This window comes from Penicillium argentinense, assembly GCF_028826775.1.
Source record: "Penicillium argentinense strain IBT 30761 chromosome Unknown utg000005l_segment0_segment0, whole genome shotgun sequence".
Classification (NCBI taxonomy): Eukaryota; Fungi; Ascomycota; class Eurotiomycetes; order Eurotiales; family Aspergillaceae; genus Penicillium; species Penicillium argentinense.
Window position 1 is genome coordinate 2,283,912 of NW_026622664.1, and position 22,915 is coordinate 2,306,826.

At 48.6% G+C, this 22,915-nt stretch overlaps 10 protein-coding genes across 10 annotated transcripts; 6 read left to right on the forward strand and 4 right to left on the reverse strand.

The window, feature by feature from the left end:
* Positions 1 to 3,050: 3,050 nt before the first annotated feature.
* Positions 3,051 to 3,529, forward strand: N7532_005649 (Dabb family protein; the record flags this gene model as incomplete). The annotated part of the gene is made up of 3 exons (XM_056618143.1): positions 3,051 to 3,116; positions 3,174 to 3,284; positions 3,374 to 3,529. The coding sequence occupies 3 exons, from the start codon at positions 3,051 to 3,053 to the stop codon at positions 3,527 to 3,529; spliced, it is 333 nt and encodes a 110-aa protein (XP_056474302.1).
* Positions 3,530 to 4,068: 539 nt separating this feature from the next.
* Positions 4,069 to 4,657, forward strand: N7532_005650 (uncharacterized protein; the record flags this gene model as incomplete). Its single annotated transcript, XM_056618144.1, has 2 exons — positions 4,069 to 4,327; positions 4,380 to 4,657. The coding sequence occupies 2 exons, from the start codon at positions 4,069 to 4,071 to the stop codon at positions 4,655 to 4,657; spliced, it is 537 nt and encodes a 178-aa protein (XP_056474303.1).
* Positions 4,658 to 5,455: 798 nt separating this feature from the next.
* On the reverse strand, positions 5,456 to 7,033 carry N7532_005651 (sugar phosphate/phosphate translocator; the record flags this gene model as incomplete). The annotated part of the gene is made up of 6 exons (XM_056618145.1): positions 5,456 to 5,779; positions 5,836 to 6,243; positions 6,317 to 6,416; positions 6,499 to 6,616; positions 6,805 to 6,872; positions 6,924 to 7,033. Coding segments are annotated over 6 exons (1,128 nt in total), but the record flags the coding sequence as incomplete, so codon positions are not given.
* Positions 7,034 to 8,707: 1,674 nt separating this feature from the next.
* On the forward strand, positions 8,708 to 9,301 carry N7532_005652 (uncharacterized protein; the record flags this gene model as incomplete). The annotated part of the gene is made up of 3 exons (XM_056618146.1): positions 8,708 to 8,866; positions 8,931 to 9,038; positions 9,107 to 9,301. The coding sequence occupies 3 exons, from the start codon at positions 8,708 to 8,710 to the stop codon at positions 9,299 to 9,301; spliced, it is 462 nt and encodes a 153-aa protein (XP_056474305.1).
* A 78-nt stretch (positions 9,302 to 9,379) lies between these two features.
* Positions 9,380 to 10,062, forward strand: N7532_005653 (uncharacterized protein; the record flags this gene model as incomplete). Its single annotated transcript, XM_056618147.1, has 4 exons — positions 9,380 to 9,523; positions 9,587 to 9,710; positions 9,765 to 9,949; positions 9,994 to 10,062. 4 exons carry the CDS (start codon positions 9,380 to 9,382, stop codon positions 10,060 to 10,062), a joined length of 522 nt encoding a protein of 173 aa, XP_056474306.1.
* Positions 10,063 to 10,097: 35 nt separating this feature from the next.
* On the reverse strand, positions 10,098 to 12,398 carry N7532_005654 (fungal specific transcription factor domain-containing protein; the record flags this gene model as incomplete). Its single annotated transcript, XM_056618148.1, has 6 exons — positions 10,098 to 10,314; positions 10,561 to 10,941; positions 10,999 to 11,076; positions 11,135 to 11,987; positions 12,049 to 12,138; positions 12,188 to 12,398. 6 exons carry the CDS (start codon positions 12,396 to 12,398, stop codon positions 10,098 to 10,100), a joined length of 1,830 nt encoding a protein of 609 aa, XP_056474307.1.
* A 68-nt stretch (positions 12,399 to 12,466) lies between these two features.
* Positions 12,467 to 13,514, reverse strand: N7532_005655 (phytanoyl-CoA dioxygenase family protein; the record flags this gene model as incomplete). Its single annotated transcript, XM_056618149.1, has 2 exons — positions 12,467 to 13,412; positions 13,465 to 13,514. 2 exons carry the CDS (start codon positions 13,512 to 13,514, stop codon positions 12,467 to 12,469), a joined length of 996 nt encoding a protein of 331 aa, XP_056474308.1.
* A 1,369-nt stretch (positions 13,515 to 14,883) lies between these two features.
* Positions 14,884 to 16,260, forward strand: N7532_005656 (uncharacterized protein; the record flags this gene model as incomplete). Its single annotated transcript, XM_056618150.1, has 4 exons — positions 14,884 to 15,179; positions 15,242 to 15,677; positions 15,728 to 15,922; positions 15,979 to 16,260. 4 exons carry the CDS (start codon positions 14,884 to 14,886, stop codon positions 16,258 to 16,260), a joined length of 1,209 nt encoding a protein of 402 aa, XP_056474309.1.
* A 517-nt stretch (positions 16,261 to 16,777) lies between these two features.
* N7532_005657 (uncharacterized protein) lies at positions 16,778 to 18,371 on the forward strand (the record flags this gene model as incomplete). Its single annotated transcript, XM_056618151.1, has 2 exons — positions 16,778 to 17,056; positions 17,106 to 18,371. 2 exons carry the CDS (start codon positions 16,778 to 16,780, stop codon positions 18,369 to 18,371), a joined length of 1,545 nt encoding a protein of 514 aa, XP_056474310.1.
* Positions 18,372 to 21,219: 2,848 nt separating this feature from the next.
* Positions 21,220 to 22,260, reverse strand: N7532_005658 (uncharacterized protein; the record flags this gene model as incomplete). The annotated part of the gene is made up of 2 exons (XM_056618152.1): positions 21,220 to 21,629; positions 21,696 to 22,260. 2 exons carry the CDS (start codon positions 22,258 to 22,260, stop codon positions 21,220 to 21,222), a joined length of 975 nt encoding a protein of 324 aa, XP_056474311.1.
* Positions 22,261 to 22,915: the final 655 nt, after the last annotated feature.

The window sequence follows — 22,915 nt, forward strand, 5'->3', positions numbered from 1 at the left end:
GTACTGGACCTCGGTATTGCTCCGGATATGAAGCCATTGGTTTCTGTTTATGCCGTTATCATTGGTACAATGTTTGCTGCCGCTACATCCACGTCCCCGTTGATCGTTCCAACCAGCTGGTTGCACTCGCGAGCCCTGGGGGCTGCTATGTTTGTTGTCAGCGACCTTTTTGTTGCGAAGAATGCATTCGGGAGATCTTCTGAGCCGAAAAGCCGTGGGTGGCTCTGGATCTTTGTGGGTTATGCGCTTTATTTCTGGGCCCAAATGGTGATCGCTGGAACAGTGGGAGCATAATGATGAAATTACTGTAATTTATGGGGATTTATCATCCAATATACATGGGTAAATGTAAGGCCGACGGAAAGATATCCTCATACGGACATGTTCGCTTGAGGCGGGGCTTTGGGAAATAAAGAGAGAGAATGGAGGTAAAACTGATTTCGAATATCGCTGTATCACTAAATTATCTGTTACACTGGGACAGTTCTAAGCTCCCTCGGTGTCCCAAACCAGCTTGTCACCAGCCAGTACTTGATATTCCCCATCATGGGCAAAAGGAGAACTCAACACCCTCTATCTCACACATTTTCCTTATATCCTCGAATCCTTCCTTCGTGCTGTGTGGCACCCGATAGTCACCCTCGTTATTGGCACTGTGTCCACGAGGAGGCGCGGAGAACATTCTTACCCCAGTCGAACACGCAGAATGGGAACGACTGAGAGGTAGACTAAATGTCTGAAACCGTGTGTACGTCCGACTTGTATTTCCAGCCACCGCCAACCATCATAGAATTCGAACTTTGCTAAATCTCGAGGTCAACTAGGTACGGCATTTGGTGCGCTGGAGGATGTTTAATGTTAAGGTAAAGGGATGTTGAATGGATCGGCCAGTGAATTTGGTTGTTGCAGGACATTAAGCATATACTAGACAGAGTAGAAAGCCTGAATGGAGGAAATAATGGGCCTTTGCATTCACATAATGATAAGGGGAAAGAAAACCCTTGGAATTATCGGAACCCCCACATTAAGGCTCCAGAAAAACACTATCGGTGTGTATCAACCGTAGTCTATTCTATTGGCCTTGAACCGGAACCCGTTGATTCTGCAATTTATTTACCTATTTTAGCCAGTAAAATCATTTCGTTTCAGGGTACGACTACTATATATTGAAGAGGGGAACGCTCGATGGCTGCACGCGCTGAGACGTGCGGGTCGATTCAGCAGAAAAACCATCACAAAACACACGCGTATCAATCAGGAAATAGCGAGAAGCCCAAATGTAGGGGTCAGGTCGGGAAGGTGTAAGGTGTATTCTAGAACTAGCTATCCGGCCGCTGTATACTGCCGGTTATGTCACATAGCCTGGATGGCACCCATGTACTAGGGGGAAGGGGTCTCCCCACTACAATATATATATCCCTGTACGTACAAAGTTGTGTCGGGCTTCCTGAAAACGAACTTAGAGCCTCGTCAAGGCCTCTCATGGCCAAAGTGCCATTTCCAACGTTAGGTTGCCCCCGTGGCGCGCGACCCTTGAACCGTTGTGACGCCTCGGCGAAGTCTACAGTAAACTCCCGTCTTCGGCATGACCAGGTTAGGCACACATTTCCATTAGGCACCAAAATTCCGTGGATGGACCCACTTCTTAGAGTTTTATCATATATAAGGAAGACCAACTGGCACACTCTTATCTGGCACAAAAAATTCTCTTTTATTCTGCTTAGTCATATCAACACAGCCAATCAGAATGCTGGGTTCTATCCCTTCCACCCCATCTTCGGTCGCCCTGTAAGCCAAGCTACCAATACCAAAACAGCCTAACAAAGACATATCCGACGCTCAGAAAAAAGCACTCCGTGTCTATGCATCTGAGACACGCCCTAAACCTACTCAGAGAGCATGTGCTGAGTGGTTTGCATCTAAATTCAGGCGTCATATCAACCGTGCAACCGTCTTAAAGATCCTTTCATCTAAATACGAGTACCTTGATACGGGTTTTGCTGGCCAGAACAAACGCCCGTTAGCACCTCGATGGCCTCTGTTAGACGAGGCCCTACATATCTGGCAACAACGTCACGAGGCTGCCGGCTTTCCCATAACATGGCCATTGATTCAGAGCAAGGCCGTCGAATTTTGGAGGAAAATACCCTAGTATAAAGACCGCGACCCGCCGCTCTTCTCTGAAGGGTGACTTTCCCGGTTCAAACAGCGCCATTCGATCCGATATTATACCTCCTACAGCGAATCTGCATTAGTCCCGACCTCAATATATACTGAGATAGAAGCTATTCAGGCTATCTGCGACCAATATCAGCCAAATAATATCTATAATATAGATGAAACTGGTCTATTCTGGCGTCGAATGCCAAATAGAGGTCTATCAAGTAAGGGTAGTCCTGGATACAAAAAAGATAAGACCAGGATTACTCTCGCAGTGACGACTAATGCCACTGGTTCAGACCGAATGCCTCTATGGTTAATAGGCACTGCAAAAATGCCTTATGCTCTACGAAAACTTAATATCTTAGCACTTAGATGTGTCTGGCGGTGGAACAAGAACGCATGGATGCGCGGTGATGTTATGGAAGAATGGTTCCGCTCGTTTTATAGGCATATTGGCTCACAAAGACGAGTTGTTCTATTACAGATTCAAATCGGAAGTTATGGTTGAGAATGGATACTCTTACTACCCTAGGGTATCTCCATCTCTTATACTGCACTTCCTCGACTAGCGAAGGAATAAAAATAAACTGATTTTCCGGAATGCTCTACCGTCGAGGCTCACTCTGAATCACGATATAAAGACCTCTAGGAGACGAATAAAGAGACGAGAATACATGAGGCTATACTCGATGAATGAAATAAGTCGGTCATCTCAAACATCTGATCTAGATAATGGGAGTCACGTGGCTGCTTTGTGTCCTTTGCGCCGCCTGCGGGGTTCCGCGGTTTCGTTTCCGAGCACCTCGAAACACGAGCCCATCTGCATCCACCTTGCGCCTCCCAACTTTCTTATTGTTGAGTCCGTGCAAACAGTCCCAGGCAGCACCATGTCGATTGTCCACATTGTTCTGTTCCAGTTCAAAGCCGGCCTTGATGCGAAAGTGATCAATGAGGTATGATGACTGAACCCCAGTTTCGTGGAACTAGATGCCAAGGACGTTTTGCCTCAGACATGCCAACGGTTAGTCGGGCTGAAAGACAATTGTCTCCATCCTTCATCCCAAAAGCCCTACATGAAGGTATCCTCGGGAGGAGCTGATAATTCGCCGGAGGGAATTCAGGTGAGTTGACATCGAGGAATCTCATATGGACTCATGATGTACAATTCTTCAGTCTTCGCAAGACACTGACATGAAACTATCGTTTCCAGAATGGCATCACACATGCTTTTGTTATGGAATTTGCTAGCGCAGCAGACCGAGACTATTATTGCAAGGAGGACCCCGTGCATCTGGAATTCGTCCGCAGCCTGAGCGGCCTGCTGGAAAAAGCCCAGGTGATCGACTACAGCCCTGGGGTATTTTAGCTGCCTGCTGCACCGCCATACTACCATTTTAGAAGACAATATACTGCCATCTCGGAAGACGGCACCAGCAAGCGTGCAAGCATTTGAACTGGCGCTGCCAAGCAACGGAAACCCAGCCTGCGTGGTCTTGGCAACCAGTTCTGACGTCACCGGAGCTAAGGGTCTGTACATAGATCAGAGACTAGATGCATTTCTGGACCTAGTGCTAAGCAATATTAGCACCCGCGAACTACCGTGTAAATCTACCCCGCAGGCCAATTCCAAACCTTGCTATTTTTAACGCCCTCTGTGTGGAGTGCGAATCCTGGTGCCTTGAATGATCATCATGATCTGGGCGGGAGTCGGAAGCTGAGAGGGGGCCGATGAATGCCGGGATGTGTCAAACGCGGAGACTTCCCGAAACCCTTTCTTGGTTTATAAAAGCGCGACCCCGTTCAACAAATTCAACAATTGAACGCATCAAACTTGTCATTCTCATCAACGCCAAATTTAACAACCGTTGCTATTTACATTTACTGATATCCGTCCCTCGATTCATCATGCGCGCCTCACCTCTGCTGTATGCTTTTGCTCTGGCATCATATGTCGTCGCTGGAGACATCGATGCCAATGACCTTCCATCAGAGTGCAAGGACGTGTGTGCTTCGGTTGTTAGCCTGACCTCGTCCTGCGACAAGAAAACAAATAACGATGACACTGCCGAGCTGGATTGCATCTGCAAGGATCCCCGTGCAGCCAAGAGTCTTCCCGAATGTGATGCCTGTATTACTAAATACAGCAAAGACGGGCGTGACAATGGTACGGTGTCAGGCCTCGAAACAAATTGCCAAGATAGCTAATGTAGGAATAGATGCCAACGACCTTGTTCGATCCTGCTCATTCACTACCACCGAATACTCAGCCACAGCTACCTCTGCCTCGGGAAGTCCTGAGAAGTCTATTATGACTACTACGGTGTCAGGATCTTCTACTGTCATGACGATGACGGGGTCCAAATCTGCGACAGGCAGCTCGACTGCTTCCAATACCGCTGCCACCACCTCCAACGCGGCACTTGCGTCTTTCGAAACAAGCGGCAGTGTGATGGGTGCACTATTCGTTAGCTTGATGGCGCTTGTTGGAGTCTAACGATATGAGCGGGGATCATGGGCTGTTGATTATCTCAATATGTACTGTACAATTGGATATGGATTCAGGGAATAGCATGCAAATCTAGTCTTTAGTGCAATGATGTTATCATGATCATGGTCTAGCCCGGAATAGAAACTATTTTTCTTTTCACAACATGATATCGGACACTGAGATAACCTCGTGATGTGTTGCAAAATGTGATGATGTGGCTGCCAACCCGTCCGAGTTGATTGGGTGGGTGAGACCTTGAAACATTGTAATAGACACAACTGAATGGATAAATATCAGGGGCTTCAAAAAATGAGTAACAGAACCAGACAGCCTGTAAAACGTGGAACACACACTACTTCCACTGATAGATGAAGGGGATATGGCCGCATCAAACCCAACACTTAGTCAATCGGTCAAGACGCGATATCCTACGGAGCAGACACGGAGCAAGCTTGAATTTTTATCCCAGGATTATATTGTTTTGATGGTATCCAATGGTCATTTCAAGGCTGTCAGGCGAACGAAAACCCAATCATTAGAAATAGTGATAAAGATACAGCCTGCAAAATTGCCTTCGCCTTGATCACCATGGGACCGTGTGATCTATAACCAGCCAAATTTACATGCATTCTTTCCGCCGAGAAAAGCAAAAGCACACCCTTCTATCAAAAAAAAGGTCAAAATAAAAGGAGAAAAATGTTACTGAAAATAATGGTAAGCTGTACTGTGGCACGCTGGAGGTAATTCGGTGCAGGTTCAGCGAGTGCCTAGCCCTTGGTCACAGCTTCCGTTGTCGGTGGTTCCTTAGTTGGTCACCTTGGCGGCAGAGGGAGCACCAGTGTAGAGAACCAGCAGGATGATGGTCAGAGCAACACCGGCCATGATACCCTTAGCCTGGGCAGGATTGGCGCGACGGTACTCACCAACCTGCAGGCGGACATCAGTGGTGAGAGCCTGGATCTTCTCGGCACCCAGCTTGTAGTAGACCAGTCCGACCAGAGCGATGGAGTAGCCGAAGAACTGCAGGGGAGTGACGGGGTCACGGAAGATGACCATAGAGGCGACAACCAAAAGAATGTCCTTCAGGATACCAGCCATGGTCAGGACAACAGCAGAAGTCTTGCCAATCTGTGAAGGAGTTAGCGAAGGTCCTTCTGGTCTAATCACATCCAGGGTATGCTTACCAGGAGCACGACGGAAGCGTTCAGCAGGAAGGCGACCAGGGCGTTGGCGATAAGAGTCATAATACCAAGGCCGTAAATGTCATTCATAGTCATGCGGGGAAGGTCGGTGAAGAGAGTGATGACACCGTTGGTGACGGCGCAGGCGGGGGCGTAGTAGTACAGGGAGACAAGTGGATCCATCTTGAACTCGGCGGAGCTGAGGAGACGCTGGACCATGACCAGACGCAGGGCCTCGAAGATGATACCACCGACCTGGATGAGAAAACCGAGGAGGTCGAACTTGATCTCACCGACGGAGGCAATCATGACACCGATGACAATGATACCGACGTTGGCCAGAGTCTTCATGCTGGTGGGGGCGATGCCGAAAGCCCAGGTGGCAACCAAGGTCACAACGACGTTGGTAGCCTACAGAAGAGAAAACAGTTAGCTCCTATCGCATTACGATGGAGCAATTTTTGGTTTTGGGAAATTTATTTACCTTCAGCATCTGGATGAAGGACACACTCAGGTAGAGGTAGGCCAGGTTACCACAGATCAGAGATAGGGAGAACATGATGCCAATGGGGACAATGGCACGGCTGTTGAAGTGCGCAGTTAGCAACCGTTCATCGGGAATATATCCGAAGATTCGCATCTGGGTTCAATACGACAGGTACTTACGTGTAGGTGGCAGGGGTCATGGGAACCTTGTGGCGAGAATCCAGGACGGTGGTGAACTTGGCCAGGATCTGGGTCATGGCGGTCGCGAACAGCATGTGCCATGTCGTCAGGAACAGGGCTGGAAGGGATGTTGTTAGTAGGGTCTTCGATGCGAAAGGGCGATGCCGGGATGCCGATGGCTGGATGAAGGCGACTCACGGAATTCTAGAAGCAATTTCGAGTTAGTTGTGAAATTCCTATTTCCACTTCATCCGCAGGGCGAGTGGTATTTTTCCCTCTCCCCCAGGACTCGGAACCGCGACTTACCGAACTTGGCAGTGTGCAGGACCCATTTATTGAACAGAATGACGCTGGAACTCAGGGCAATCCACAGGCTGATGAATGTTTAGCGATTGCCATTGCGAGCAAGGGGAGTGAGAACGCACGCAATGTAGAAGGCGGGGTGAATGCCATTGCTTTGAGGGGCGGTAGCGCCGTTCTCGAGCTTGCGTTCGTCCTTGTTGTTGGCAGCCATTGCGAGAAGTCGTAAAAGAGTGACTGAGGTGAGTGAGTGTAGATGGAAAAATGCCGGAAGGGGGTCTTTAGGGGCAAAGAAACCCAGCCAGGATCCGCATGGGGCGGTGACCCATTGGGGGATTGTGATTGGCGGGCCCCTTTGGGGGACACGTCGACGAGTGGAGCCCGGCCGGTTTCAGGATTTGCCTGCTTGCGGCGTCCGTCAGGGTCTCCCGCTTGCTCGCTGCAGGGCCCGCGTTGCTTGTTCCGGTGGACCCTGCTGACCTATTCGGCCTCGACCTATCGCGCCATATTAGATCCAGCGTGTCGAACCCCTTTTCCGGGCTGTGTGCTTTTGTGCTCGACCCGTTGCGACGATCAGGGGCACAAGGCAAAGGACAGATGGTGCAAACAAGTACTCACTCTGCAGGACCTTCTTATTGAAAACGATGCTAGCAACGATGATTAGACGGCATTTGATACAGCCTGCTCCACTCCTAGCCCTCGCCTATTCAACCCGAAGTGTGTGATTCGCCCTCTCCAGATTACCATACTGCGGAATGAAGCACAGGCCCGATGCCACCCACGCCAGTCACGAACCCCCGAAGCATCCTGTTGCTGGATATCCAGCAAATTCCCGTCGAGATTTACGATCAGGAGAACGTTTATGGAAGCCAATCAGACCCTGTGACTTCATAGTCGCCTTTTACGCGGCGATATGCTTGTCAGCAGCATACTTGCCCAAACCATATCATACTACTCTATGCGTTCGGCATGGGCTCGACCAACTCGGTGATGTGGTCTCCCACTCTCTTGATAATTTAAGCACCCTTTCCCTCAACGCGCTGGATAGGGTCAGCTTGATGAGACCAGATAGTGATTCTTATCGCGCGCGATTTTGGCACCACTCCGGAATCCAGGGCCGCTTCGTTGGTCCTGCGCAAAGCCCACATAGGTCACAGAAAATTCGGGTGTCAAATATAGGCGTCGAAGAGGAGCCGACTACCCACGAATTTGATATCAGAGCTCTAGGGCGAGTTGGAGGGATCCTATGCCAACTATAGCCTTTCTTGAGATGGCCCCCATCCAAGCTTGTCTAACCTTAGCACACTTACTCTGGGAGCCTCGTCGAGGTGCTAGCAGCCATCATTTAGCCCTTCAATGGCTGAATGAGGATCTTTCATTCCTGCAAGACAAAGACAATGCAATAACCACAAATTCTGCCTGTGCTGGATTTGACTTAATCCGGCATGAGACGGACACTGCCAGTGACAATGCCAGCGTTTGGGTTGAATAACTATAGTATTCTACTGAATCATGCTCGTGTGGGTCTGTCTTGAAGCAGGAATTAATCACCCCCCCAATCAGCATTCAACTGTCATGCCTACTATCTCGCTTACTCATGCAAAGTACTCGGCCGTTTACGCTTAGGGGCTTGCGAAGTATGGAAACGTCCTTAATTTATTTTTACTTTTCCTTTTTCGTTGCATGAATGAAACAAACAGTAAATTTTCGAAACTTCGGAGAGCAGCCGTCGTTAAGGCTCGGCTGCACGGTACATGCTGGCGCACCTGGTGTAACTCTGGAAGAGACGGCCTTATCGCCCACCCCGCATTGAATCGCTCGGTGGGACGAACTCATCACATCCTGCAAGAATGATGTATATTTTCACGTCCTTTCAAAGTGCCTTTCACTTTCTCTCCAAGAAGTGATAATGAATACAGTACTAGCAGACACATCTCAAGCAGCCAACTGCGACCATATCCCGGTCATCGATCTATCTCATATCGATAGTCCGTACTTCGAGCAACGCCAGGAACTTTCCCGAACAGTCTACGATGCCTATACCCAGGTCTGTTTCTTCCACATCAGGGTACTGTAAGGTCTCTTCTTGGATCCTGTTATGATACCACTTTCTCACATCGGATTTGTAATAGAATCATGGTATCCCTGAAAGCATGATCACCCGGATTCACGACGTAGCAGCGAAATTCTTTAGTGTTGCCGACGAACAAAAGATGAAATTCTATGTCGGAAATTCCAAGGTCAGTTCACTGTCACCTTTGTGAGCTTCTAGTAATTTATGAGAAGCCCCAAACTCATTTAACCACAGAAATTCCACGGCTATAGCCCTATCGGAGCTGAACAGGCCACGGGAACAGACGACCACCCGATTTCCGAAGAAGAAGCCATGGGGGTTCTCTCTGAGAACTTCGTCATTGACTATGGAACCCAAATGGATTCACAGAGATCGGAAGGTGACCCTCTCCCTCCGGATACATATGGACTTTATGGCGACAACCAATGACCCGACGACGAGACTCTCGCTGGTTTCTCTAAAAAATACATCCAATACTGTTCCGCAGTCCTCAACCTCTGTCGAAAGATGATGCGCATATTTGCATTGGCTTTGGATGTCCCCGGGACGTTTTTTGACTCGAAAATCCGAAATCCGGGAATCACATCGAGGATGATGCACTATCCACCCCAGCCCGTGGGGGAGAGGCGCGAAGGACTCGGGGCTCATACAGTTTGTCTATGACCTTGATACCACTGACCAATTGATCACTGCTAGAATCATGCTTTTGTCTAGGACTTCGAGTGCTTTACTATTCTTTCCCAGGGCAAAGCACCTGGACTGCAGGTTCTTAATTACGGCGGCGAGTGGGTCCTGGCACCCCCTATCCCGGGTACATTAGTTGTGAACATTGCAGATTGTTTGTCGACCTGGTAAGACACCATCGTGCAGATACCAAGCTGTACAATTGCAGTTACATATTCACAGGACAAACAAAAACTTCAAGTCTACGATCCATCGAGTAGCCAATCTATCGGGCGAGGAGCGATATTCAATCCCATTCTTTTTGGAATTGACTACTATGCCACCGTGTCTGTCCTGGAAAATCACACATCGAAAGACAACCCACCATGCAGAGCCCCTTTCAAAGCTGGCGAGGTAGACTTCACCCCGAGGACACCTGGAATAAGACATTATCAAAGGATCCTACTGACTCTCTGCAGTGGATACGCGAGAAGATATCCAAGGCTTATGTTGGGTATGAAGGGTAGACAGCCACAAGACTCGAGCTCATCAACACGATTTCTCATTTCTTCTGTCCTAATAATGTCGCCACCGACAGTCGAAGCTTCTGCCGAATGGTCTTGAAAATGTTCAAAATAGCATCGGCAGATTCATGATGACGCGCCCAAGGCTCCGTTTTCAATATCACCATATCGATCAACTCATTGAAATCCGGCACAAGGAAACTGAGAGAGGGCGTGGCTTTGGCCATGGTGATAACAAACACAGCAGCCAGCAGACTTGCATTCAGAAACATCAGCACAGACACCTCGAGGTCAGAATGCAAGTATTCTTACGCTTGTAGACGCAACCAGGTGGAATGGGTTCTCCTTTCAAGGAGCGGCATGGTTGCACGCAAAAACATCCGACAACTGTCTACACAGGACTCACAGTTTGCTTTGACGTATTCTGATAAATGTGTTTCCTTTGAAACGGCAGCGAAAACAAGACAGGGTCGACAGATTATATGTTTTGCCGCATAGTACCTTGTGCGCATCTGACTATCTTGCAGGTCCTGAGGGTTTGGATCTCGGAGATCAGGTTTGATTGAATCAGGGAGAGAGTCGATCCAAACCTTGAGCTGTCGTCTGAGTTCAATATTGACTGTTTCCAATGATTCTATCGAGGGCTCGTAGTTAAGTCGGGACTGGCCTGTTGTATTTCCTCGTGGAAGACCCTTGTCCGGACTGCCAGCCTCAGTTGAATACATCGTATTATGGATCCTATTCAACAGTTTCCGAATCGAACACATAGATAGAAATATGAGGTTGCTTCTTTCGGTCGGGTTCGAAAATTCGGGGAAGGGTAGCCTTTCAACGAGGACCTCGATTCCACTACGAGGAAAGTGGAATTCGGCAAGATCGTCACTGGAGGTTCGAAGTTTTATTTAGCTGAGAAGAAAGTGTAGGGAGCATAGTCATTACCATTCGAGGATATAACAGCCCCAGGCAATTCGATTCAGTAAGGCGCTTTGCTCTGGCGGCACAATCCCATCATTCAGGCTAAACTTGTTAGGTCGCTCTACCTTGAGCCAAACAAGCAGGGTTGCAAAGGACTCACTATGAGAGAATAAGCTGAACACTCGTAGAAGCACTGTGTATCATTTTCCATGATAGGAGTGGGCGTCCACTATAGCGGAAATACAATGATGCAAAGTAGAATGTCAAAGGAACATTCGGGTCTCTCGAAAACATTGCATTTTCTTGGGCCAGTATTATCTGGTACGCATGTGCAAAATAATCCGCACCCTTATTATTCATCGAGAACTCCATATCAAAAATATCTCCTGGACCGGAGCATATCTCCCCAAGAGCTAGCACCGTGAGACACAATGCAGCATCAATATCATTTGTCTGGCCATTTGCCAGAAATTTCTCAAACCGTTCCAAGAAGGGCCCCCTTTCTAGAACAGGGTGCTGGGAGTGGACGTGAGTGAAAAAGCTCATGATCAAACAGTCTGTGGCCTCTCGCTGTTGTACCAGCTCCTCGTGAATCATGTCTCTGGGCGTCTGCGACATCAAGATAGGCGGTTTGCGCTCGAACTCGAGAAACAAGAAGAAATCATGCGGGTAATGACCGATAAGCTTCTTTATGGGGTCAAGCCCCAGCAGGTTGGCTGTTGGCGTCTGGTGTCCTAGTGGAATGAGAATCGGATCATTTTCCATATATCCATACCCGATACTAGTATTCGCCAATATTGAAGTATCAGCCGGCAGGAAGCTTGTCGTCGAATGAAGGCTTTGCCTTCGCACTTGTGAAGAGACCGAAGGACTGGCTTGTGAGTAGTTGATCGCATCGGAATTCGAAGCGATGGACAAAAATCGATCCGATAAGGCGGTGATCACCGCTGTCTGATGCTGGACAAGGCTCTCTAGCCGATCCAGGCGATGCAAGAGCTCTGCCGATCCATCTCCTACAGTTCTGTCCAGAATGTGAGTATGGTTAACCGATCTTACACAGCCCGGTTGTCTGACTTTTCACTCTGATTTTCTTGGTACTCGCATTGGGCGCCTGCACTCTCGCAAAATCCACAGGATGGCCTCTGGCCATCACACTTTCGTTTTCTAGGGAGAGGTTATGACAATGCGCAAAGACAAACGTGCATGATGCTACTTACCGGTGCCTGCAGAAGATGCATGCGACCAGAGCGCGTTTCCGAGGGAAATCCATTAGATTGCGCGGCGCTGTGAGTGGCAGCGAAGGTCTGGGGAAAGGTGGGGCGTCGGTTTGGCGGGGAGTCGCGTTTACAACGAACGCCCTTAATAATCACCGCCGTCAGCACGCCTTCCTTCTGCGCTAGGGCCAACACTTCGATATCAGACATTGAACATCGTTGTAAATTCCGTATCGCTCTAACCTAAAACTCGCTATTTACTCCGCCTCCGACTCCAATCAATACCCCTTTACCCCCGCCAACTGAAGCAAGCGTTCAGAGTATTCGGGCTTCTCTAAAGGCAGAGGTCGATTGCGAGGGTCCACGCTTCCATCAGAGAAACATGCTTCTCTCTCACGAATGACAACGTTATCGTGCGCCCAGTGAGTCGTCGCAAGAAATGAGTCGAAGGCCTCTCTCTTTCGTTCAAGGGTCTCGGTCGTAGCCAAGTTCGCGGGCGAATAAGACGCATAGATTACGGTCCTGATGGTATTACTTTCAGGGGTGGGCTCACCACCCCAATGCACCGTACGAGAGTCCCAAACGATCAAATCACCGGGCTCCGCGAGTACCTTGATGGGCTTCATCCCCCGGGACCCGAACCACTCCATCTCGTCTTCGCTGATGAAGCGAAAGTCCTTCTTCTCCCACGTCGTTGAGTCGGTTTCCGCATCGAAGAATCCCTCGATAGCAGTATTCGACTTTGGGAGCACAATAAGCGATCCATCCTCAGGACCGGCATGACTGAGGTTGATGATCCCCTGGACACAGTGCATACCGCGGCGCATAGGTGACTGGTCAACATGAGGCCAGGGCTTCAGAGCCGATTTGTCCTCCCTGTTTGGCAGAGTCACGTTCAGGGCATCGAAAGAGACAAGCAACTCGTCTGTACCCCAGAGTTTTGCAAATACATCCAGTATTCTGGGTTCCATGCGAGCTTCCCACATGAACTTCTCGTGGACGACTGAATAGTGTTTGAAGGTATTTACATTGCTCTGGATGGGCAGGTTCTCTGATGTCCAGGTCGAGCGATCTTGAAGATCAAGGGGAGTGTCAAATGACTGAAGCCAATCAAGGGCCTTTTGTTGGTAATAGCGGGCTTTCTCGGTGTCGATTGCATTCTTGACGACAGCGTATCCCTGCGACTGGAGATCATCGCGCCAATCCCCGTATGGGCCGCTCAGCCTGGAGAGATGTTAGCTTTTGGAGAATTGCTCGCACAGGCCTTGAGACTCACTTGAACGTTGATTTCTTAAGTGTCACGGCCGAGATGGTGGTGAACGACATGATTCCGAGTCAGATGAATCCTGGAGTGTTCAACAGTTTCAAGCTTGGTTTGATCTGAAGACCAAAGTGACGTATTTATAGCATGAGGAGATCCTCTTCCCCGCTCGCTGAATTCCTAAGCGAGAGTTCACACCACATCGATTGCATATTACAAGTTACCATCGCGAATTTCTGACTGGCGAGTCTACTAAGACAAGATCCCCGCCGCGGGTATACGGGCCACCATCCCGCTCACGCCCTGAGGCCGCCTCTCACTGGCCATCGGCAAAAGCGGATCAAGTTCCCCGCCAACACAGCATGGGCGCGGTTCACCTGAATCAAAATATCACGAATCTATGAAGATCCTTGCATTTGATTCTCATGTGCCCCAGAAACTAGTCAGAAAAAGCAATGCTGTACTAAATTACTAACGGCTCCATGACCCTGACTTTGCCATCAGAATCATTCCCAGCAATCGAACGGTATGGAGTATGGGGCTGATATCTACAGCATAAAAGTGAACCGAAACGCATTGCTATCTGGCCACTCGTTCAAATCACCGCAAATTAGTCATGGTGCAATAATAACTAGTGATTGTGTCCATCTTTTGAATACTATCCAACCGTCTATTTGGCACGGCGAGATTTGGAACTCTGCACAACCGTAGCAGATATGAGGTACCCCTTAAGGTATTTCAGCTCAAAGCTGCGAATCCATTGTTTGAGAAGAGCTTTTCTTGGTTCAATCTAATAGCATGGCAGGTTCTTAAGAGGATTTTTGCTTTTAATTTCGAAGTAGCATGCATTTCTAGAGTCGACGACCCACTCATGGCTAGCCTCTTGCTTTTTCCAGAATTTGTGATATCCTATGTATAGAACGGCCCACGCGATCTTTCGAATCGGCTCGATCCAATGAGACGCTCACTACCATCCAAATTCATTCTCCACTCATTTCTCAATTCCATCGCATCAAAACCATCTCGGGATTCGACCTGAAAAGGGATGAAGCCATGTCCCCACATAGTCAGCCAAAGTATATGGAGTTGGATCAAAACTCCAGATGTGGAGTAAATATACCTCCTTAATGTACGCGTCTGCCTATGCCTCAATCCGAACTGACGAATAGAATGATCCGGTGTCTGGGGACGAGGGAGATTGATTAATTTGATCCTTATTTTTAGGACACTAACTGATCCTAGCGGCCGATAGTGGCGCCTTTTTCCGTGCGTATTCGGATTTGGGTCTCCACTTTTCCAATCTAGGCCTGTCTGCGTTCCAGAATCTCTTGGACCTGGGCTGTCAAAACATTGGCATTCAATATTACCTGCGGCTCCGCGCCCTTTTCGATTCCAACCTTCCATTGACATCGTTCTCCATGGCCGGTCGACACAATGCAGTCCGGCAACGTGGGAGTGGTCAACACCACGTCTGCCCCTATCCAGGCCTTTTCTAAAAACCGAGCCAGCGCCCGCGTTGCGTACATGAAGACGGCGCTGTCGACCCACAATCACAGGCAATACATTGAACTTGACGATTTTCATGCGCCCACGAGCCCCGTTCAAAGGCGCAATCGCCACGCCGTCCGCAAGAAGCGTCTCTACAATTTTTACTTTCCGGACACTTTCTGGACTCGATCATTCGCTGTCGTCGGGATAGTTGAGACACTTTTCACGGTGGGAATCGAGAGGTATCTCCAACCCCTTCACGGCTCCTTCCAGCACTCTATTCTGACATTAGCCTTACGTCTAGCTGGATCATCTTCAGCATTTCCAAGGAATTCTCTAATGACAAAACGAGCGACGGGATATTGCGGCTTCGATCCTTCCTCGGCCTCTACATATTCGCCCTTTTCTACGAACTTGCCCTCTCCTACGATGCATTACGACGCAAGAACACATTCCAGCTGACCGGGCTTTGCATTTGCAACTTCGGGCTCTTTCTCTACGGAGGAATTCAAATGAAGGAAATTCATGAGACCATCAGCAACTTGTCAGGGACCGCGAGATCGGGAAGTCGGCTATGGCGAACCTATCTCATTGAATTGATTCTAGTTCCGGTATTTCTGGGTGTTTGCACGGTCATCATGGCTTTTGTGACGTGGAAATTGCGTGCTGAATTTTCTTGGACTATTTACAAGAGTATCAACGCCGACCTGCAGATGAGTCGTCGATATTTTACATACCAGGTTTGTTTGATATGGCGGTAGAGGGAGAGGACCGTCGTTAATGGGTATAGGTATTCATCGCACTACTCAAATTCGACTTCTTCTTCGTCTTCGGCACACAACTACAGATCTTACTGGCAATGAACGACTTCACAGCCAACGAATTCATCATCCAAGCTGCAATGATTCCTCTCGCCATTCTAAGCTTGACATTGGGAGCACGCTTCTGTCGACTAGAGAAGCGAAAGTCCCTCATTTGCATTATGGTGGGCACATGTGTCCAAATTTCCTGGCACTTGTGAGAAGCTAACTCTCGATCCAGTTCCTCATTCTCGTCGTCATAGCCAGCTTCGTCAATACCTTATTCCAAATATATGGGCCGTCAAACCAGGCCGGCTTGAAAAGTTTCAAGTTCTCTTTGACACTGTTTTCTATTCTAGCAATATTGCTTCTCACTGTGACGTTAGTAAACGCAATCTTGTGTATCGTCAATTTTAAGAAGGGACTGAAGGAGCATATTGATATCTCGCGAAGGAAGAAACCCGCCGCACATGCGGAGGACTCCTGGGCTGGCGATAATAAATCACGCTTTGTGCTCAATTAGACAGTCTGGGCTGATGATTCGTCATGTCAATTTGCACCTACATACACAGTATAATGTCTGTTAAATGAGAGCTCCCTAATAAAACTGCCGCTGCTTCTATGAGGGTGCTCCAGGTAAAGCTCATTGAGTATATGTCAGAATAGACTCAGACTCAGTGAACAGATCAAGATGGTCATATGACTGATGACTATGATCAGCGACCAGTAACTAACTAATGTAGCGGGGAGACCCCTCCCCCTACTACATGGGTGCCATCCATGCTATGTGACATAGCCTGCAGTATACGGTGGCCGGTTAGCTAGTTCTAGAATACACCTTCTTACACCTCCCCGACCGGACCCCTACATTTGGGTTTCTCGCTATTTCCTGACAGCTACGCGTGTGTTTTGTGGTGGTTTTCTGCTGAATCGACCCGCACGTCTCAGCGCGTGCTGCCATCGAGCGTTCACTCCTTCACTAACTAGTTAACTAGTTGGTTAGCTAAGCTCAAGAATATAACAGCCAATTGTGGACTTGGATGGAGGCCCTGGGCTCGACAAATAGGGGTTCGAATAGTACAGGTTCGGGAGGGGACGCCGGCCAGCAGATCGCCATTGCGTCGTATATTAACCCTCTCGGAGACCCGGCTTCGTGGGAACGACTCTTAGCATACGACACTGAGAAGGTCAGCGTATTGGTTGCCAATGTTATGAACGATCCAGATTATGCGGTCGATAAAGACTGGGAATCGGTGATTGATCAAGCTGCGAGTCAAGGCAAAAAGATCCTTGGTTATGTTCGGACTGGATATCTTGGCGTGAGCCAATAACAATTTACCACTCGGCTTGGCTCGCATAACCTCGCAGACTGGGCTTCGCAAATTGAACAAGATATCGACAAGTGGTTCGAGCTATATGGCACCAGTCTCGGCGGTATCTTTTTCGATGAAGGCTGGCCAGAGTGTGGTCCCGACAATATTTACGCCGATCTGTACGCATACATCAACAATTATACGAAGTGCAAACACCCCGGCGCATAACTATACAGTGCTCAATCCTGGCTCGCCAATAGCTCAATGCTATGAAGACACTATGGATACGCTGTTGACGTTCGAGAGCAGCTATGAGACTTATACAAACTCATTCGTACCTAATGATTGGACGCCAAAGGATCCCCGAAAGATATGGCATATTATCTACAAAGTATCACAGGAACAGGTTGCGGGTGTTGCTGCGCTGGCCCGGAGCCGTCATGCAGGGTTACTGGAAATTAGCGATGATGGCCAACCTAATCCTTACGATACTTTACCCAGCGAGGCTTATATGAAAGCAGTCATGGACGAAGTATCAGGTGGCAAGCCTAGCATTGGTGACCCAGCTAAAGTTACTGGCTCCTACGTTGCTGGTCTTCCAAGCAACGCGGTCGTCTCCTCTTCGGACTATAGCTCCGTCACACTCACCTGGTCATCAGTCGCAAATGCTCTTGGCTACGCAGTGTATAAGGATGGTGAACAGGTGCTGGAGCTGCCAGCCTCATTGACCCGAGCTACGATTGGCATGCTCGACCCCGGATCCTCTGGTATCACCTTCGAGGTACGGACGATCTTAGCTTCAAGCAGTGGAGGTAGCTCCCGGTTGATCTCGGCGAGCACGAAAAGCCTACCAGCCAATGGTACAATCGTCAATACTGGCTTTACAGGGGATGGCGACACCGTTATCTACAAAGCCGATATCCTGGTGCCATACGCATTTGTGCGGCTATTCATCGGCATCAAACAAGAGTTAAAAGTAGGATTTCGCCTACCCGTCCACGGGTGGCCGATTGACAAGGCAGGCGTGGACGATCTAGGTACCCAGTGGCACCAGGTCGTCAACTACCTTGTCGAAGGCAATGTCTTTTACTCTGGGTTTTACGAATACACTGGCACTTGGAATTCTGAATCCAAAGCCAATACGGAGTGGTCGTGGTCTATCGGTGTCGCGCCTCAATCTCAGAGTGGTTACACGTATATGTGGAACGTCCCGTTGGCTGGCACCGATGCTGTAGCCAGCGAATATCTAATCCAAGGCCAAGGATACGCCCCGATAAACAAAGTTTGTATGGGAACCCTTTATATGTATAGTACATTTTAATATCACAGTTCGGCCCTTCTGCCTGAGGCACAAACACGAGTTAGCAATCCAAGCCTCTTTGATCCCTCTTACGAATGTGTACTTGGTCCACAATATAAAGCAGCATAGGAGAGTAAGAGATACATTGTCCATGGTCTATTGATTCTGTAGAATAAGAAAATGACATAGACTAAGATATCAAATAGCCAGATTCCTTCACCTTGATAAGAGGGATAGCAAGGCCCAAAGCAAGAACTAACTTAATAGGTCTTCCTAATCGAGGCATAGCTTTAGATTGCGAATCTCTCCACTTTGTTCTTGAGCTACAGTACGCAAGACATGTAATATGGAAAGTTTCAAAAAGTCCCTAGTGGGTTGTGACGAACTGAGGAAGTGGTCAAATACCACTAGGACCCTTCAGGATCGGCTTATTCATCGTTCACCCAATTTCCACCTAGTATGGTGTCATAACACGCCATAGTTCAAATATAGAGACCCCTGAGATCGCTCAACCGATCTTAACACCTTCAATCTGTTACCCGCCGTTCGAAAGAAACAGATTCATTCGGTGCCTACAGACGAGAATCTCGAAGATGAAGAAGGAAGGAGAAAGAAAGAAAGTCCGCCAGAAAAAGAGGGCTTAAGTACCCAGCAAACGCGCACCAGCAAACGCGTAGTGCAAACGACCCAAAATTATGCCTCAGGCACCCTTCCACGAGATGAGGCTATTCCCAGGTTCATCCGTCACATAATCAATCATCTGATTCTATTGGACATGCTCAGTACTAGCCAGTTCATAAATTCCTCATCCTGACAGGTTGGGACCACTAGATAGCGATTCAAGTCCTCGTAAATACATATTGTGCAGTGCCTGTGAATTACGCGATGCGGTTTAGCGCTCCTGGTCCTGTTTAGCGTCATGAATCGTCGTGCGTCCTCGTGCGTGGTTCTATAAATGACCCCATTCTCCCTTCTGGAGTTTCTTTCGTTTTTGTTAAGCTCGCTTCATCTCTGTACACGCTGTGTTGGAGACGCATTTTTGCTATTGATCCGGATCACCGAACTCCGCCATCATGTTGTCCCTGACGCTTTGCTCGCCAGGCATCATTCTCCCTCAGTTTCCACGACGACGCCGAAGGTATCTAAATATGCCTCATGCTGCAAAGGTCGAGCGAGCACCTTTCGAGACTGGGCTGACAGTACTCGCATGACTTGCAACCGAGGACATCTGGTATTTACCAGATCTCCCGATCCCTACGCCGAATTTCGGATCAGTTTTAGGATCAGAAAAGCTGCCAGGTGATCCAACTCGGACTGTATGCAAGCATCTACCCCTCGAGCTCTACATCAGTTTTGGGAATGTGTCCGTTAACGCTCGTTGATCTACGCATCTGTGGCCATTGCCGCTGAGCGTGCCTTGTCGTCTCCGAACCCCTGTGAGCTTCATGGACGATTGGTTGTGATCAGAAGATAGATGCACTCGATATGTGACAGATTTTAGAGACGCGAAGGCCACAGCAACAGTGATGGGCTGAAGGCGGAGCAGGGCGGGTTCCGAATCTGGCACGCCGGCGCTTCGGGGCGTGGAAAGCATTCCAGTAGTAAAATAGTGTGGCGCCAAGGCGTTTAAGTAGACTGGCCAAAGGGCTGCAGAACGCAGCATAACAGGGCACTTACATATGCCAGTCACCCACCTACTGGTCGATATGTGGCTTGTGTGCTGTCAGTAATAGTGTGGGTGTCGTCTGGGAGAGAAAAGGTGACCCGCCGCACCGACCTTTTCCAGGCGAAGGTCGAGTTGAACATCATTGGGCCACGGATCCCGATTCTAAAATAGTTAACCTCTTGGCATTTGCCCACATCTCCACGGTGGAATGACCTCCAGCTGGTCTCAGGGTGATTTTCTTTTTCCCGCTTTGCCAGGTTTAAGCTTCTCATCTCAGCAGAGCAGACTACGATGCTGAATTGGCTTGAGGTCAGGCAATACAATAGTGCCCCTCGGCCGTCTTCTCTCGAATAGCACGCATGTCAGACCCTGCGATACGTGGTGGGCTGGATTTGTGCCATAGCCACGGAATATGTTGCAGCGCAAGAGCTTCTTGATGAAGAGCACGAAGGGCCGAATTTTGTATCACCATATGATACAAATGACTACACATTGGGCAAAATGGGACAACACAATGTCGTCATCGGCGTGGCCCCAGATGCCAGGCTGAAGGTAGCTGTAGACAGATCTGTAGATCTCTTGCTGCTGCCTTTCACACTCTGGCCAGGGTTCTGATCGCGTCAGACAGTATTTTCCAGTGAGGTCGGGTACCTTTCCGGTAGTGGATTTCGAGGGGGCCTCAGATCTCAGCGGTTGGGAGAGTCCGTTGTGGCAATGGCGTATAGATTCCAAGATTTTATTTTTATTCCATTCTCTCCCTCTCGTAGGTAAAGCGCCATGTAATCTGAGAGCTATCTTCCACCAAGTCGCTGTAAGATACGAGCTAATAAAGACCAGAAAGAGAGCACCCACCGCCTGGTCTATTCGGCTTATCAGCTGATCAAAAGCTTCAACAGTTCCCTTAGCAGCGCAGATAACTATAGAGTTCTCAATCCTCTCAAACCCTTCTTCTGAAAGGAGATCCGAAAAGATACGAGGACTAAAATATAATTTAAGACAGTACTGCTTGATAATAGAATCTATAAGCAAACTCTGCCATTTTTGCACCCAAGTGTGATTTTTGACCGTGAAATGGATGCGGTCAATAAGGCTCCCTGCAGCTTGGACCGCAGTTCCTTCGCATGTCTTATGATCGAATAGAGTATGAGACGAACTTTCTGAAAGGTATACCTCCCTCCTCATCAGCAGCAAGTGACGATGTGGCTAGTAGTACACTGTCAACAATGCGGCCATAAAGGCCACCAAAACCCCAGCAAGTGACGTTCGAGTCAGGGTAGCTAAGTTTTCATTGTTCTCCTCTTCACCAGCTGTATCGCCCCCCGCCCCGTCCCCCGAGTTATTATCTTCAGCCCTCACACATACAAGTTCGAGCTGAATTCCATCGAGAGTTGTGTTTCTCCCTCCCTCGTATTGCTCGGAAGTCGGATCATATTCAGGCTCAAGAGTGATTGGGAAACGGACAACAATACCAACGCCGATTTTGCGGACTTGCTCCTCGTAAGACCTCTCTCTATCAACCGGGGTCGTGTAAGTGAAGGAAGAGTTTCCAGATGGTAGAAACTCCGGCTCGAAAGTATAGCCCGTATCGTCGTAGACAGCTTCGACAGCCAGCGCTGGGAAATCTCAGTAAATAAAAACTCTCTCCACCTTTCCAACACGAGAGGTCCATGTAGACTTACCCTTTTCCAGTGTAAGCGCAGAATCGTCAAATATATCGTGTGGACACGATAGATTATACAAAGGCCTGGATTCAAGCTCACTAAGGACATTGTGCAGGACCTTTTCGTCTTCAGAGGATCCGTCCACTTCCTCTAAGAGCATCCACTTCAATACATCCTTGAGATTCTCGGCACATTGTTGGCCCAGAATACCATCGCAGCCATTGTTACCTCCTCCTAATTCTCCTGTCACGTTTGTAAACAGCATCCCGATCTGTGACAAAGTGAAGGCCTCATTGGTGGTATTAATGACGGGATACTCTAACCAGAAGGAGATTCGCTGGGCTTCATCAGGCTGCCACAATGGGTCCTTGTCGGTTTCTATCTGAATCTCGGTTGAGGTCAATTCATCAATGGCGTAAACGAGAGTGGGATTTTCGGGGAAAAGCGGTTTGAATTCAAATGACTGTGAGCCTTCGGATTGGACGTTTATGCAATTGCCTAGATTGTAGTAATCGCACGTATCGGCAACGACCATTCTCGAACACAAGAAGAAAAGAGAAAACAGCACACTGCCTAGACCCATCTTGAAGAGGCTTCGGTGGCTTCAGTCTGTGAAAAGAGGAGGAAGTGGCCTTTCGGGTTGCCTTTTTTTCTCATTCCCGTTTGGGGCGGGGCCTCTTAAATTTGACGCACTCTCGTACGAGCGCAGGGTTCCTTTCATAATGTTCCTTGATCTGGATACGAGGTCTAAGTATGATCTACATACTTGGCACTTAGAAATCCATGTCACGATTGGACGAGATCGTAAGCGGGAAGGGCACCGTTTCAAGACATTTTTGGTGGTGCTGAACTGTTCCGGGATTGTCAAACGAGTCAGCCACAATTTAATGCCGTTCTAGGATAGGGGTCCGAAATCACATCAACTCGTACAGTCCGGTCCGGGGAGAAAGTTGGCTGAGGAGGCCTAAGCGGCGCAAAAGCTGTCTTGGAAGGAGCCGTAGTCTCGTAGAGCGTTTCGATAACTAAATAACTAATGTAACCCATTAGCGAGTGGGTCGCAGATACGAGCAGGTCACCCACCCAAGTACCCATGCATATAAACTAATATTATTCAACAACCAACGCCTATATACAAATGAAACTATTCACATGCTCATTAGGGGTGGATTCGAATGAGGATTTTCCTTATTCAAATTCAAAAACACGTTGCGACGTCATAATTCGCATTCAAAATTCGA